General features: G+C 41.8%; 2 protein-coding genes and 1 pseudogene across 3 annotated transcripts; 2 read left to right on the forward strand and 1 right to left on the reverse strand.

Annotated features, from left to right (window-relative positions):
- Positions 1-1,883: 1,883 nt before the first annotated feature.
- On the reverse strand, positions 1,884-6,338 carry LOC127773406 (probable 3-beta-hydroxysteroid-Delta(8),Delta(7)-isomerase). The gene is made up of 4 exons (XM_052299472.1): positions 5,631-6,338; positions 5,385-5,534; positions 5,151-5,259; positions 1,884-2,352 (listed from the first exon to the last, which is right to left on the reverse strand). The coding sequence occupies exons 1-4, from the start codon at positions 5,773-5,775 to the stop codon at positions 2,097-2,099; spliced, it is 660 nt and encodes a 219-aa protein (XP_052155432.1). The 5' UTR covers positions 5,776-6,338; the 3' UTR covers positions 1,884-2,096.
- Positions 6,199-12,072, forward strand: LOC127781360 (uncharacterized; annotated as a pseudogene).
- A 1,119-nt stretch (positions 12,073-13,191) lies between these two features.
- LOC127758213 (uncharacterized protein At1g76660-like) lies at positions 13,192-16,450 on the forward strand. 2 transcript variants are annotated; one of them, XM_052283845.1, is made up of 5 exons: positions 13,192-13,385; positions 13,462-13,501; positions 13,581-13,772; positions 14,382-15,588; positions 15,805-16,450. In XM_052283845.1, exons 3-5 carry the CDS (start codon positions 13,677-13,679, stop codon positions 16,029-16,031), a joined length of 1,530 nt encoding a protein of 509 aa, XP_052139805.1. In that variant the 5' UTR covers positions 13,192-13,385; positions 13,462-13,501; positions 13,581-13,676; the 3' UTR covers positions 16,032-16,450. The 2 variants fall into 2 exon arrangements, with proteins under 2 accessions (XP_052139805.1, XP_052139799.1); XM_052283839.1 differs by lacking the exon at positions 13,462-13,501 and having other exon boundaries at positions 13,193-13,385.
- The last annotated feature ends 549 nt before the right edge of the window (positions 16,451-16,999 follow it).

Below are 16,999 nucleotides of genomic sequence, written 5' to 3' on the forward strand. Positions count from 1 at the left end.
TTTCGTCGTCAGTAAAAAAATAAAAAAAACATGCTAAGAAGAAACTGTTAGAAAGAAATGCGCCGTTTATAAAAAAACAAGCCACTCATTGAAATACAAACATTATCATTGACATAATTATGCATAAAAAACGTATACTATTATTAAAATTTATTCATCCGTTGCAACGCACGGACATTTTTGCTAGTGTTATATATATATATATATATATATATAAGACTATTCTACACCCGATACCCCCTCCCTTTCTCATCCCCTCTCTCCTGCTCCCCCTCCCTCGATCTCTCTCTTTTTTTTTCTTCCTGATTTTTTTCTCTTTTCTAAGAAAAATAAAAAATAAATTGCCAAACTCAAGACTTGAACCCATGACCTCATAATTGAAAGCATATTCTTTTAACCAATTCATCTAATGCTGCTATTTATTTTAAGTATTTTGTGAGAAAGTAATATGATTATTAATTCTAATATCTTTCACTACCGAAACTCATAACATGTTAGTATGCTCCATTAGTAACATTGTTGTAAAAGTACAGTAACACGTGACATTACTATAGAACACATAGGACGTTACTGTACTTTTGGCAGTAACGTCGTAGTAAAATTGTAGTAGACCAGAAATCGAAACAAAAATATATGGGTTAAAGCCTCACATGCTAACCATATATTTGTTACTGCACAAAAGTAGAAGTGTTACTACATAATAGGTGCATGTTACCACTTCCAAGTAGTTATGTTACTGCACGATAATCGTAGTTTTACTATGTCAGTTTTACGAGATGAAGATTGAATAGGTGGGCTATAGGTAAAGTCTGTAGGTGGCTTTTAGTGAGGTCTGATTGATGTATGAGTGTTTTGAACAATTTTATACATTTGGTAAAACCATGTTACTGCATGTATATATCCATGTTACTGCAAATTACATATTCTGTTACTGCATATGGAGTGCTAAAGTTCAAAATGCCAATATTTAAAAAGCAATATCTCACAAGATATGTATTATTTTTAAAACCGTTTTCACAATGATGCTATAGTATTACTACATGTGGAGGATATATGGGTTAATGTCTCACATGCTAAATATATTTGTTACAACACAAAAGTGGAGTGTTACTGCAAAGACAGGTACACGTTACCACATGTTTATGCAGTAACACTATCAAAAAAAGCAGTAAAACACAATTACTGCAAAAACTTATAATTTTTACTGCACTCTTACAGTAACGATGCGGTGGGATTGTAGTAACGTGCAACTGACAGTAGTAACAAGTAATGCTATAGCATTACTACTTATGGAGAGTCAAATTCTAAAAAAAGCCAAGATTTGAAGAACAATATCTCTCACGTGATGTACTATTTTTTAAAATAGTTTGCACCATGATGCTAGAAAAAAAGCGCTTATCAAAAGTAGATCCATCATGACTATATTTTAACAATATTTAAGCGCTGTTACTACACATAAGACGTAGTGTTACTGCACGTTGACCGTCGCGTTACTGCACTGTTCCACGAGACAGAGCTGAGAAGAGATGGGTGGTGAGAGGAGTTAGCAGGTGGTTTAACTGCGGTTTGACTGACGTGGGATGCCTTTGACCGACCTTTGACTGATGTGGGAGGTGGGTTTAACCCTTGAGAGAGAGGGGGTATAGAATAGCTATTCTATGCAAGACCATCAGGGCAAAACCAGCTAATTCGCACATACCAGAGAACACAAGGAAACAGACACATATCCGCACGGCAATTTGCAATTAACAGTCTTTCTTCACTTGTCTGCACAAAGAGAAATTGGTTTTGTCTTCAAAAGGGAAAAACTGAATTAACCTGCAGGCTTTTCAAAATGGCAACTCCCTGCCCTTTTATTTTTTCAAGGGTAAAGAAGAGCGAGCTTGAATGATAGAGGATAAACAAAACCCAATTTCTTTTGCAGCAATACATAATAGCTGCATAAAGTCACATCCAATTAACACTGATGTTCCCTCCAAGGGTACAATGCAATTTTTCAGTAACACAAGGGTTTCAATTGCAGGAACAATGATGTTGTTCATAGCACAAATGTCTATTAATTTCCAACCAAACTGTGACTAAGGTGCACCCTTTGCCTATTTAGTCTTCACCTTTTCAACTTGAAATGCTGCACAAATCTTCTTCCAGCTCCTTATGGCGATCATAGTTGGTATAACAACCCACGAGCTGTTTGCACCAATGAAATAAGCCCAGAAGTAGAACGGGCTAGTCCAGAAGTTGAAGCCATCCAAGTAGGCTGTAATAAAGTACACCAGGCATCCATAGAGCTGACCAAGACAGACAGTGAACTGGAGGATATGGCTGTAGGACTTGCCCGATGCGATGGCATAGCTGCAAGCAGCAAACCTTTTGTCAGGTCAGGTGGAAACTATAAACCACAAAAGGCTATATTATACTCATATCAACTGTCTAGGGGGCAAAAGAAACTCCTATCAACTAGTACATGGAATGCAGGATGTACAATAGTGAATAGTCTGGCTTAATAACCAGTTACATATTGATATTGACGCTTGCAGACAGGTCAATCCAATGTGTAAACTAACAAAAAGGAGAACACAAATATTCTGTGGATAGATTTTATAGGCATCAAACACATACAATTCCTATAGCACCGCTACTTCCCTTATGAGGATCCAGTCCAATCATCAATCAATCAGGATTGTTTAGTTGAAGACAAGAAAAGCTACTCCATAAAGCCCATGAACATTGGATTCTGCTGTCCACGACGATTTATGTCTTGTGGCAAATGCAACATGCGATTGGCATGATGTAAAAAAAAATGCATTCACTTGGAGCATGTATGATGGATGCAGATACATCTAAATAAATGAAAGATGAATCCTTTCTTGCAAAGTTAACGCATCCACGTCATCAACAAAACTTCAACCATTCGATATTTTCATGAGCCAATAAGAACCATCAGATTCCCCAAATGGATAAAGAACATAAACATCCTTCATGAAACTTATACCAAAACTAGATCCTTCCATACCCTTAGAATCGATTCTTTTATATTTACCCCCTCCTCCCTCCCCATCTACCGAAGCACGACCCCTCCTCTCCTTTGCGCGCTGCGCCACACCACCGCCTCCACTCCAAACCCCCTCGTCATCCCAGCTGCCGCATCTTCCTCCTATCCCCCACCGCCTCCGAAGTCGGCTCCTCATCCCCACCGTGGCCAAATCGAGGCCGCCGCTCCATCCAGGCCGCACCGTGTTCCTCATCAGATTCAAGCACCCCGCACTGAGCTTGGGGGCAAGCCACCACAAGCTCAGGAATCGCTGGATCCAAACCATACCGACGGTGAAGATGGGTGGCGGCGAGGCTGAGGTACCACACGCATCCTCTTTCACTGGCTGAGCAGCTCAACAATTTTCCTCTGGGAGCAACAGAGTGGGATGATGCGACGCCGCCATCTTCCACTTCTTCCTCCCTATCCCTGCACTTTTGCCTGCTCCCACGCATCAGGTATGGGAGTGGAGAAGGTGGCAGCGGCAGGGAGACACCCCTGGAATCGTGGATGCCAATAAAAAAGTGCTTCTTTCCAGTTTAGATTGAAATGAGCAAATAGCAAAATGGCATGCCCGTTACGGTAGCATCAGCTCATGAGATAGAGACCCTGTGAGGTCATAAGCACATGACTTCATTGCAAGGTTAGTGCTGCCTCCTTCAATGTGTTACAGTAAAAAGTTGCTCAATTGACTCACGGTGACTGAACAATTTGGAATGAATATGCAACTGTCCAAGTAAGATGTTGACCTATAGGGATATGGTGACTCACTGTGACTGAACAATTTGGAATGAATATGCAACTGTCAATTGAGATGTTGACCTATAGGGATGAATTGGAAAGAAGTACAGCAAGATGACTGAATTTACTGCAAAACTATGACTGAATTATAGAAGTTCATAAATTAAGGTTGAGTCCATGGGGGCTTAGATAGGAGGCATGATTCGTTTTGGCTTGACTATATTTTTTATGCTCTGTTAATGATTCTAACTTTCCTTTCGATTTACCATCTCTTTCTGTTTCCAGCATACAAAGTTCCTATTTAAGCCTTAATGTTTTGTTTGCATATATGCAGATCCAGCAAATGCTTCAGTTAATACTTGGTTTGGTGGAATTCAATTTTGCATATATTTGCTGAAAGGAGTTTTAGTTCTTTATTATCGATTCCCCAGTTTTTTTTCCTATGAAAGTAACTCATTTTCAATTAGTACATGACAGGAGAACTATATGCAGAACTATATGCACATGTGGCTTTGTATGATTTCTGGAAACCTTCAACAAAGAAAGACACTGAAACAAGATGTACTTAGGGCAGTAAAACAGTATGCTGCGGTTGGATATGCTAATACCAGCTTTAGTAATCTTGAAAACACTTTCCTGGACAAGCACGTCAGCTCATGAAGTTCTAATATGAGCCTAGCTTGCCAACATATTTTTTTTTCTAATTCCAGATTGAGTTGCATTTAGATAGGAGTATTTGGGCTGTAAATACTATTTCCACAATTCCCTTCTAATCATGGCTGTTGCCTTCCTTTACTAATTACAAGTCCAAAACACAGAATTTAATCTGTTTGGCACCAAAATACTTTTCCATTGCCTATTATTCCATTTCCGCTTATGATATGAATTTAAAGTCAGCTCTGTATGCGAACAAATTTTCAGTCGTTTTCACTTATATCCATTTGGAAGCCAGAGAGTATAATTTTCAGTTCCATTTTCGGTAACTTGGAAGCCAGAGAGTACAATTTTGGGCAAGCTAGATTCAGTGTTATAATCAAAGGGCTACGGTTTGTTGTACAAAAAAGATAATAATATTACAATATGAGATAGGGAAAATGTGATCATAGGTGAATTACTCATGGTCGCACAAACGGGCGACTTAATTGGCTAGTACATGTTAATTCAGAACGTGATGCTCCGGAATAACTAGATTGGCTAGCAAAAGGTTAACTCGAAAGAGGAAAGAAAAACAATAGTATAACGAAAGGTAGAAAAACATGTGAAAAATGCATTTGTAATGAGAAGATCGTTAAATATGTAAGAAATGGAAGAGAGAGAGAGAGAGAGAGAGAGAAGTAAGGTGCGCATGGTGAGGTGAAATGGAAGAAAAGATGAGTACACAGCAAGGAGTGAAGCAGGGCCTTCCAAGACAGCTGTAATTCCTTCAACTGTAACAGTAGCAGGGTCTCTGGAGACATATCTGGAGTCACCTTTGCTGTACTCTTTCCCTGGAAAGGAAAGGAAAGGAGGATGGTGATTATTGCTAGTAGCTAGTGCGTAATAATCCAATAAGATAATAGTAAATAGAAGGGAGATGAATGATAGTGGAGTTAGAAAAGAAAAGGAGGCTTACAAACTTCATCGAAGTAAGAAGGGTTTTGGTTGGAGAAGAAATTAGGAGCAAAGACAAAGGTTCCCTCGATGATAATGTGGGTGAGGCCGGTGAAGGCCCACCAGCACATGAGCCAGCGGTCGGTGTCGGAAAGCCTACGACTGCATCTCCCTGCAGCAAAGCAAAGCAAATGGAAGCAAAGAAGATTGAGCAAAGAGATGTTGGAATTTAGCGAGCCGAGAGGAGAAGGAAGGAAGAAAGGAATACCGGAGATGAGCCAGACGGCGAGGAGGAGGAAGAGGGAGGTGGCGAGGTAGGGCACGAGGATTTGGGCCTGGGACAGTTGGAGAGGCACGAAGCCCGGGAGGTGAAGCTCCGCCGGCGCGTAAGGGTGGGGGTGGGGGTGCCCCATTCCTGGCTTCCTTCCGATCTGGACTGGAGAGGAGCGGATTGGATCGGATCGAGCAGGTCGTCGGGGAAGAAGGAGTGAGGGGGAGTCTCTCTCTCTGCCAAGGACCAAGGTAGGTCAATGCCTCAGCCAGATCCCATAGCCATAAACCCTTGTTTTGTTAAAGGGCATTCACAATGGGCCGACGTGGCATTCAGCCTCAACCAAAAAAGCGAAGACTAGTATTCCTTTGCCTCGTCGTCCAACCGCGCGCCCTCCTCAGCTCAGTGGGACCCACACCACCGCTAGAGGAGAGAGGAGAGAGGGGAGAGGGGGCGAAGCAGCCGAACTCCAGGGGAGGAGGGCGCCGACCGCCGCCTCGCATCCGCCCGACGCCGTCGCCGCTCGTCGCCGTCTCCCGCTCCAAGTCGTCTGCCCGCCGCCGACATGCCGCCGCCGCCCTGCTGCTCCGAGCAGCCCCGCCGCTCGGGGGGGAGAGGAGGGGGTGGTGCGCCGGCGAGCGCATCCCGCCGCTCGGCGCTGTCGCCCCGCCGTCGCTCCACCACTGCTTGGTCCGGCGCCGTCGCCGTCTCCGCGCGCCCGGCTCTCTGCGGTGGGGGAAAGGAAGAGAGGGGGGAGAGAGAGGGGAAAGTGAAAGAGAAGTGAAAATGTGGTAGTCCACCATACCTACTTGTATCGTGGCCTTGTAGATTTTGCACTGTGGAAGATATGGCTAACATAGTTGTTGGTCTAGGTGGCATACCAGGAACACGAAAGTGTGGTGACACACCAAAGTGTGGAGAGTGGCTTGTGGGGGTGGGGGCCCACCACCTTCATTCCATTGCACTGTGGTTACCGGCGGGCGGCGGCGGCGGCGTCCGCCATGGCCATGCAATGGAGCATCGACCTCGACAGGGCTCTCCGCTCCCGCCACCCCACCCCGGTCAGTACTGGTACAGCTACCCCTCAGCAATCTCAGTCAATCTAATCTCCCTAGCATGCAGCCACGCCATCGACGCTAGCTATTGCCCCTCGTCTCCGGGACCTCGGACCTAGCTTCTTCGCCCCCCGCCTTGGGCCTCCGAACCGCGCCTCTTCGCCCACACCATCCTCCTCCGCCTCCTCGCCACCCACTTCACCACCGCCCACAACGCCCGCATCCTCCGCGCCCTCCTCCTCCTTCTCCCCCTCCCCCACGCCGCAGCATGTGTGCAGGAACCCAGGCCGCCTACCACGCTGCCTGCCCCCAGGCCAGGGCACTCGCGCTGCGGATGTTCGCCCACCAAAGCCCTGCATATCCGCTCTCTCATTCTCTCCACCTTCTCTTCCTCCAATGCACGGCGCCACTGGTCTATTTCTTTCTTTACCATTTACCACTACACCAGCGCAAAGTTTAGACACCACTAATTATTATGCTTATCATTTCGCAGGTCAACGCGGCATTGTTTGCGGCTGGCTGTTTTTAGGCTATCAGTGGATTTCTCTTACATTACACTTGAAGCACTTCCAAGGTTAATAATTGCTTCACCAACAACACAAGCTCAAATTATCATGGCAGCAATTAAGATTTTCCCCAAGCTTGACTGTACTGTACGTTGCCTGTTATCCATAGAGTTCATGAGGTGTTAATGGATATATGTGTGCTTCTTGGTTAAATTCGATTTTTTTTTACTCTTAAGTTGGCCAACATTTGCATTGCTTGTTCACTTCTTACATACGAGGCATCATTCATTGGTTTAACAATAGATACCTACCAATCATGTGCACATACTCCAGTCCAAGGAATCATAAAGTTAAAGAAAGAAATTTAAAATTACACACTGCTCTGATTTACAGTGATAGTAGTATAATCTAGTCCTTGAACACCTAAGCTGTTAGTTATTACAAGTGTGAAGTTAGTTTTTGCATTACGGGTTAATGTGAAGACCAAAGCTCTGAAAACATCCTATGAAAAAAATAAGGCATCTATGAAATAGGTAAAAATGTGATGATACTCTCGATGCTATCTGTCGACTTTATGTTGTGAAATTGGACTTACCAATAAAACTGGCTAGTGTTCTGAAATGGAGTAGTAGAACATAAGGGACTAATGATATATTTTTCTTTATACATCGACCTTAGGTGGATGCTCTGCATTGTTTTTTTTTTCTTGCAGTTGTTTTCACCACATTTTAAGGAAGCATTTTTCACTCTTGATGTCACAGGTTGGAAAGCAGATCGTTCTGGGCACGTTGGAAGATAATTTCAAAGCTGACATGCTCTTGTCACTCTCAAGATTGGCATCCAAGTCAGTTCTTCTGTTTGGCGATCAGGTAGTGTAATCCACTAGTTGGTAGCATATGTATTTGACTTAATTTGTTCTAAACCATCACTGCAATTATGTTCTGTGTTACATAATTTAGTTCACTTTGCAATAATCATGTGTCTGTGTTTACTGTTTATATTATACTCTCTTTGTTTGTGAATGCTTGGCACTTTATAACCTGATTCATGTTTTCTCAAACCTCTGAAGAAACAATTAATGGCATCCCATTTCCTCATGTCATTTCCTGTGATTGACATGCTACTGAAAGATACCTTAGTGACATTATAAAAATTAGATATGACAATCAAGAATCAGGTGATTCAAATTTCTTTTTGAATTACTAGCTATCTGTATTTGTTTACCCTCTTGCTGACAAGCTGGGGTCATTAATACCAATGTTCTCTGTTCCCTTTGTGAATTGATTTCGAAGTAAACTTTATTTCGATTTACTATTTCAGGTGGAATTGCTGTTATTGTTCCTGGAGCATGAATCTTCTCATTGCATGAAGACCGTGTCATTGAAATGTTTATGTTTTATGTTTCACGGAAGCATCTGCCATTTTCCTGTTTTAAGGACTGTTTTTGGAACGTTATTACAGCTAATTGATGATGATGATTTCCCACTTGATTGTAAGAGAGATGCATTTATGGTTCTTCAAAAGGTGAACACTAAGGTCTTCTGTTCGTGCTGTCTAGATATCTCTTTTTCCTCATTATGATAGCTGATTGATTTATAAAAACTTTTCAGATAGTCTGTGGCAAAGCTCCAATTGTTCATTTTGTCGATACTTCTGAGCTATCTAAGCTTGTTCTGGCTGCTGAGAGTTCTTTGCATTCTTCTTCCTGGGAGATGCAAGGTACTGCTCTTAAAGTTATTGCTGGCACCTTATGTTGTCTTCAGCAAACAAGATCACATCAGAACATGATTACTCAGGAAGGTTCATCATTGACTTACAATGGGTGTCAAGGGATTACCAGCAACTTCCTGTCAACTCATGTAGAAAATGATGAGGACAAATTCGTGCATAAGATTGTAACATCAATGGTGAATCATAATATATCTCTGGTCAATCAAATAATAAGCACTGGAAACAAGGAAGCAACAAGGAGACATACTTATATGTCCTCTGAATTCAAGATGTACAGATCTATGTTAAGCAGTATGCTAAAACTTCTTGTGTGCTACCCCTTCTGCTGCTGCTGTTGCTCTTGATAAACTAAGAGGCCTGATAAAAGAACTAGCCCGACTAGATGACAGTGATTGCTCCAAAGTTTCTGTTGCCAATGTTGAATCATTTCAAACATATTCTGCCCGTGAAGTACTTGGCACTTCAAATGATATTAAGCCAGAGACTGCTAGTGTGATGGCTTCTCACATGGGAGCAGATTTTGATAAGTTAAAATTCGACCCAACTGAATTTAGTAGCAAGAAGGAAGTATTTATAGTGCGTAATATAATTCTTTCGACACTCAAGTTTGCAAATACTTGTCATAATATGCTTTCTAAAACTCCTGGTGCTAGCTGCAATCTTTATGATAGAATCAAGGAGCTGATTGAGTGTGTGCAGCAGAATGCTTCTCAGTATTGTAGCACATACGAATTTTTCCATCTGATAATGTGTGCTTGTATTTCATGGTATGCTTGTAAAACTAGAGATGGCAATCAAGAATCAGGTGATCCAACAGAACAGCCTGACATATTCTTTAGTCCTTCTATTTGGTTAACTCAGGAGCTCTGTGCGATTCGGATAACAAAAATGCTTTTCAGAAAGCAGAGGTATTGGGATGCCTATATGTCTGCTATGTACTGTTGTCGTGAAGGCCTCTGGTTTGTGGTGTCGTTTGTCTTTAGAAAACTTGCAGATGATTTTGGGTCAGGCTCTTTCAGTTTTTGGTTCAAATCATTGCTGCTTATTTCAGCTGGAGAAATTGAGATGAAGCTACTGCTTTTCCCTTCAGCAATCATTAAGTTGGTCAGTGAGCTTAAAACAGATTGCGATCTTCATGAGAGTTTTTACTGTGTTGAAACAAATGTTGACAGTAGTCTTGCTGGCTCTTCAGAGTTGCATGGTTCCCAAGCAAAGATTACTGATATTTGCAGCAAAACATTCTTAGCTACTGATCACCTCTTATCGAATACCTCTTCAAGTCATGAGCTGTTTTTCCAGAGGTGGTTTATTAGTCTCAGGGCATCGTTTCTTGAGATCCTAGCAGATTTTCTTGGTATCCTTACTGCACATTTAACTGATCAGAGAGACGAATCTCATCATGATGCTATTGGAGACCATTCCAGTGTACCTAGAGAGCATAATAACAGCCAATTACTTGCTTTGGTGAATTGTTCGTTACGATTAAGTGAACTGGCACATAGTTATGATCTACTTGCTGTATCCCATGGGGACATGGATCGCCAAAGTTTTTCTAGCATAGCCAGGCTTGCTTTCATGTGCTCACTTCTGGCATTTTGTATTGCATTTTCTGTGGATTTCTCAAAGGTACATAGTAGTGTGGAGTCTTGCAGGCTTCCAGAGAGGTTTTCTCACGCTTCAGTTGTACAAGATTTACATGAAAGAGTGGATAGGACTGATAGCCAAATTGTTTCACAACTGCAACAATTAATGCCCATTTGTTGTGATGAAGTGCACTCCATACAGATTGTCACAAGAATGAATTGTTCAGGTATTCTGGAAAAGGATTCTTATCGTCTTTGCAAATTTGCTGTGGCATATTTCCTCCGCTTACGTGGGGACACCAAAGGAATAGCGACTGGAGAGGACAGTGTATCTCCTTTGCATGGAGGGATGCAATTTCTGTCCAGCATTTTACAGAGGGTTATGGAATTGCCATTTGTTCTACCCAAATACTTCTTCAGAGTAAGGTAACGTATGCGTGTTGTTCTCTTAAAATTAGTTGTTGTGGATGAGAAGTTCACCATGCTGGATCACTTAATTTTTTTTTCACAAGCCACATGTGCCTATTTAATACATAGATGATCGCAGAGTTTTATTTTATGTATATCTCACTATTCCTCTCTGAAATTTGTGTTTCAGTAATGCATCGCTCGAATAGATATCTGTAATAATGGTTAGCTTGTTTACTATATATCTTGCAGGCCTTGCTTTGGTGCTGAACTTCATATATATGATTCAAATCCAGAAAACAGAGACGGGATATCAGTACCAAGTGGCCTCCAGCTTTCCCTAACCCTTTGCTTGCAGTGGAAATGTGTGTTAGAGAGGAGTAACATTGATATCTCGAAGCTACTCGAAGCTATACTGCGTTTTAGCTGCAAGCTCAGCATCCTGCTGCTTAGATGCAACAGGAACAAGAAGCAAAGAGTTTGAGATACACAAGAAAACTGCTGGAATGGTTGGTCTTAATACCAAGCTGATGCAGTACATAGAGGATGATTTGAGAAAGAAGAGGGAGAAGAAGAGGAAAAAGGTCCGTGTGGAGGAGAAGGAAATGGTGACAGCATTTGCGCATTTCGAAGCAAGTGACAGTGGGATGGGATTCTCTAGCTGCCTGCTGGATGTGTCTGAATTTCCTCAAGGTTCATACAAGATGAAGTGGCATGCGTGCTGCATCGACAAAGATGGCGCCTATTATAGCTTGCTGCCTCTCAACGACGGCGCAGCCTTCTCCGTTCGCAAGTCTTGACAGCCTTAGACATCTCTTGTTAAATTATAATCGTCGCAACTAGATTACTAGACTAGTGTTTTTGTAAATTTAGAGACAAACAAATTGCATTACAACAAGACTTGTTAGTAGCATATGTTTCATGCTGAGTTGCTGGCGTTAAGACCAAGCTTGTCAGTTAGCTCTTCATGCCAAAATTTGACAAACTTTGAGGGGAAATGGCCCTCCAAAACTTGATTAAATTTAGAAAGGTTTGACTTAGGACGTTCATCTATTGCCTTTTATCAATAACTCTCAACACATGATTCCTATATCTTGAGACTCATGTGACTTGATCTCATTTGAACATCAACACCATTTTCATTTCTGGAGATCTACTTCTTTCATTCTCAATAACATTGCTAGTCCCCGTGATCTGATTATCAGTCTCCACTTGTTGACCAACCGATCGTATATAAAATGATACGAATAAATTGATGAATATTAACCGACAACACAAATATTATATATTCACATCAAAATAATATATAGAACCACATTATTATGCATATATAAAGATAGAGTGGTGCTTATAGCTTGATCTCTGTACATTTTATCCTTGTTAAAGATTAAATATCACAATCATTGAATATTTTCTATCTCAGCTCATATGAAGTTCAGGAATAACCTATTTGCCAACTCATGGAAATAGGTAAGTCCCACTAACTCGATTGTCATAAATCACCAAATAACAATACAAATTGTTGATCATAGATCTTTTGATCTTTTCTTTTTTGATGATGGTTGACAATCCAATATAAACCATATATAGTTCACATATACATGGAAGGAGAAATGCATTAATACAAGGAGACAAGCGAATATAGAGCATGGTTCCCCAAAAAATATGTGCACATATATAAATATGAAGATGGAATTATGTACATGAACGACAAAAAGGACTAAGAAAAAATTCACCCTACATTTTGGACATGCGAAAAATATAATTTAGAACATGAGGAGTTTATCACACATCTCTCAACATTTTTATCTTTATATCCAATCAAAACTAGGCAAGAAAAATGTTCATAAAAGATATGTGTCTCATACAATTGGATTTATCATTAATTAACAAAACAGACTTAATGGTTCTTGATCTTATAATATCATCCATATACGATGGAACGGTAGTGGATGTACAATATGGGTCTATTGGCTAATAGATATCCTAACTTTAGTTGTGCGAAAAAAATAGCCAAATAGGTTGATCCAACTACATCGTTGAGAGGGAAAAGGATCCTCTGACTTAACTGCATTGCATTTGTGTCATTGACATGTGGGTCATAGTAAAGTGGAATCCACGTATCACTGACTCAACTGCAAGAGAATCTGCTTTCTATCGAGAGGCAATGAAGTACAGTAAGTTGACAATAGCATGAATCTAACATATAGTAGTAAGCTATAATTGCTTTGTTTGTGTGCCCATGAAAAAGAAAAGAAGAGGTAATCTCTTGTGCGTGCGTCCCCTGTGCTGTTGCTGTGCCTGTGCGTCGGAAAGAAAAGAAAAGAAAAGAAAAAAAACACTCGAGTGTGCAGTGTGGGTTGTGTCTCCGCTCCTTGCGCCTGCGCTGCGCTGCGGCGATCTCCATCTCCATCTCTCTCTCTCGAGCAGAGCACGCCGTCGTCCTCGTCCTGCTGCTGCTTCCGGCAGGTGAGTGAGCATCCACATCCTCTTTCTCTCTCCCTCGAATTTGCTTGCGTTAACCCTAGCTTCTCATCTCTTCTAGATCTGGGAAGCTTTGAGAGCCTTAATACAACTAGTAACCAGTTTGTGGAGATCTCCTCCTCCGTCCATTACTGCTTCTATGATTGCTGCTTCTAATTTCTCCTCCTCTACCTCTACTAGGAGCTCAGCTCGGATCCGTAGGACAAACCCAAGCTTGCTCGTCGGTGTGTTTCCGGAGAATGTGACCGCGCCGCGCCGCGCCTTCTCTTATCACAAATGGCGGCTACACCAGGGAGCAGCAGGCCAGCGAATGTTGCTGCTGCTGCTGCGACGGAGGCCAGATTCCACTCCCACCCACCACAGCAGGATAGGGTATTACTATATCTTCTTGCTGCTCATGCAATTGCTTCATCTTTTCTTTTCTGTTGCTTTTTTTCGTACTACTTGTTACCTGCAATTGCTACCTCCTGTCGACCTTACAACCTTTTCCTACTCACTCAGTACCAACTGTTCGTACTGTCTCCGTGCTGGTTGCAACTTGCAATTGGGCCATCTTAAACTCGTTGTAGCATGCAAGGATGTTTTATGTCATTTCAAGACCATCGACATTCCTGTCAATTACATGATATGACGACAACATTAATTGTCTTACTTTTGTTAACCGCACACTTCTCTTTATGCTTATTTGTTGTTATATTCAGCTCACTCTAATTGTAGTTTCCATGCTTAATAATTAGCCAATAATGCTGTTTGTCTACACAGATCATAAAAATGACAGGGAAGAGCTAAATAGCCCTATAAAAATTATTATAGCCTTGAACGGATTAGTATGTTGCTTTTGAACTGTAAATTAGTTCATTATTCATTCCTGGAGTTAACTTTATGTATCTTCATAAAATCAAGCTGGAATGCTGGATGATTTCCCCCCCCCCCCCCCCCCCCTATTTCTTGCAACAACTAATAACTTTCTACATTTATCAGCGGAGTGGATGGGCTGGCTGTTTGTCTGGCTTGTCATGTTTCGGATCACAGAAGGGTGGGAAGCGTATAGTTCCTGCAGCACGTGTACCTGATGGGAATGCGTCAACTAGTCGTGGAAATGCACACCAATCTGGTGCCAATTCCAACCAAAGTGCGGCTCTGAATTTATCTCTTCTTGCTCCACCGTCTTCTCCGGTGTCCTTCTCTAATTCTGCAATTCCTTCGACTGCCCAATCACCTAATTGCTTCCTGTCAATATCTGCAAACTCTCCGGGTGGGCCAACATCTAATATGTTTGCTGTTGGGCCATATGCTAACGAGCCTCAGCTTGTCTCACCACCTGTCTTCTCAACTTACACGACCGAGCCTTCCACTGCACCACTGACCCCTCCACCTGAACTAGCTCATGCAACTACTCCCTCCTCTCCAGATGTTCCATATGCGCGGTTTCTTTTGTCATCTATGGATCTGAAAACTGCTGGCAAAGATCACAACATGCCGTACTTATCTACAGCATATTCTGGAGGTTCAGGGCTCCAGGCATCTTATCCGCTTTACCCAGAAAGCCCTTCAAGCAGCCTCATATCACCTGCTTCAGCAACTCCAAGGACTGGTCTTTCATCACCTATACCTGAGCAAGAGGTGCCTACTGCACATTGGAAGACATCTAGGTCCGCCTGCGACACACCATATTCCAGGGCTTCGCCCATCCCTGAGCAAGAGGTCCGCACCGCACATTGGAAGACTTCTAGGTCTGCCTGTGACACACCATATTCCAGGAATTCACCGTCCAATATTTTTGGGCTTGATTCAGCCGCCTCTAGAAACTACATGTTAGATAATAACTTCTTTCGGCCAGCTGCATCTGCCCAGTTCTACCTGGATCAGGCTCAGCAGTCATTTCCATATAATAATGGTGGGAGGATTAGTGTCTCAAAGGACAAACAAGATGTTGAGGAGGTTGAAGCATACAGGGCATCTTTTGGGTTCAGCGCAGATGAAATCGTTACAACTCAAACCTACGTGGAGATACCAGATGCGCTTGATGAGGGGTTCAGTATATCTCCATTTGGGAACAATGCTCCTGCTACTGAGGTGGATAAATCACTCTTCAATGTAAAAGTGATCACAGGCCCAAAGAAATCTACAGAGCAAAAGCTTTCAAATGGGTCTCCACAAAATGTAGTGCACCTGGACATATTCAAAGGTAATTCCCCTGAGCTTTTGACTTGGATCATTCAGTTGTAGTTGAACATATAATAGAATGAGGCGTTTTGGTTTGTCTTGTGAATTGGTGGGATAAACAGTTGGTTTTTAATGCAAGATGTAAAGTTGAAGTCTAGTAGTGTTTGTTTTGCAATTTGCAACGCTCATTTTTGATGCTATCTTATCTTCTGTCTCCGCGCTCTTTATTTTGTTACAGGAACAAAAGGAGGGGATGTGTGTGAGGATGAAGGGATGGTGAAAGATTGCCATCCATTCAGAAAGGGGAGGGATGAAATATCTCTAAAACCCATAGAAGTGAGGAAGAAAGTTGGGGGTGGACAGTCATGCTCGGATGCAGAGATCGAGTACAGAAGAGCTAGGAGTTTGAGAGAAGCCAATGGAGTTGTGTCATGGCGCAGCACCCTGGCAAGGCAACTACAGTAACGATGATACACTAGGCAGGATAATAAGTAGTAAGGACTAGAATCCAGAGTACCCCTGGCCAGGCCTAGCGTGTGTGCATCGTTGTTAGTACAAGTGAGAGTCTTTAGGCGAAGAGTAGGCCATGCTGGTGATTTGTTCTGGGGATTTCTACTGCCAGATAGATGATGCTCCTCCTGTGTTTCTACTATTTAAATTTCAAGTTCCTCTTTTGTATACTATATACTACTGTAGTAGACACTCTAGTACTGTATTGGTTAGCAGCAGCTTGGATCAGTGAAAATGGAGGTGGATTCGCAGGAGATGCTCCCGATCCACTTGGTCTATAGGAGTAGTCTATACTATTAGTACAAGTGAGGCAACAAGTGCTCATGGCTTGTGCTTCCTGAGTGATGGCTAATTTATGATCGGCCCTTGTGTTATGGTGGTACTATATATGACATGCAGCAAGCCACTGATGATGATGATGATAATGGCACTGGGAGCAGCTAGCTGAGCTGACTTCGCCAGCGTCGTCACTTCTTCTAGGTGTGCTCTCCTCTCCTCAGGGCGCACCGGCGTCCAGCCCTGAAAACAGATCAGTTTCCTTATAAGAATAATTAAATACTACTCTCTCTCTGGTTCTATATTAATTGATGCTTTGGGATAAGGTTGAGATCAAATTTTTATAACTTTGACCATCAATAACTTTAAAAATATTTAGTTTAAAGAAACTAAAACAACATATATAGATTTGTCTTTTAAAGTACTATAATAAAAGTAAAATATGCATTTATTTATTATACATATTATAATAAAAAAAATAAGGTCAATGTCCAAAATGTCAATTAAAATGGAATCGAAGGGAGTACTACCTCCGTCCCAAAATACTTATATTTTTTTTAACGTTTGATTGTTCATCTTATTAAAAAAATATGGAATTATTATTTATTTTGTTTGTGATTTGATTTATTATCAAAAGTAATTTAAGT

This window comes from Oryza glaberrima, chromosome 1 (assembly GCF_000147395.1).
Source record: "Oryza glaberrima chromosome 1, OglaRS2, whole genome shotgun sequence".
NCBI classification, from domain to species: domain Eukaryota; kingdom Viridiplantae; phylum Streptophyta; class Magnoliopsida; order Poales; family Poaceae; genus Oryza; species Oryza glaberrima.

Excerpts from the sequence above, each read along its gene's own strand:
- LOC127773406 (XM_052299472.1), bottom strand. The coding sequence starts at position 5,775 with ATGGGGCACCCCCACCCCCACCCTTACGCGCCGGCGGAGCTTCACCTC. Across the intron at positions 5,260-5,384 it reads TTCTTACTTCGATGAAGTTT|GGAAAGAGTACAGCAAAGGT; the intron begins GTAAGCCTCCTT and ends TTTCCTTTCCAG. Across the intron at positions 2,353-5,150 it reads CCTGCTTCACTCCTTGCTGT|CTATGCCATCGCATCGGGCA; the intron begins GTACTCATCTTT and ends TGCTGCTTGCAG.
- LOC127758213 (XM_052283845.1), top strand. The coding sequence starts at position 13,677 with ATGGCGGCTACACCAGGGAGCAGCAGGCCAGCGAATGTTGCTGCTGCT. Across the intron at positions 13,773-14,381 it reads ACCCACCACAGCAGGATAGG|CGGAGTGGATGGGCTGGCTG; the intron begins GTATTACTATAT and ends TACATTTATCAG. Across the intron at positions 15,589-15,804 it reads GCACCTGGACATATTCAAAG|GAACAAAAGGAGGGGATGTG; the intron begins GTAATTCCCCTG and ends ATTTTGTTACAG.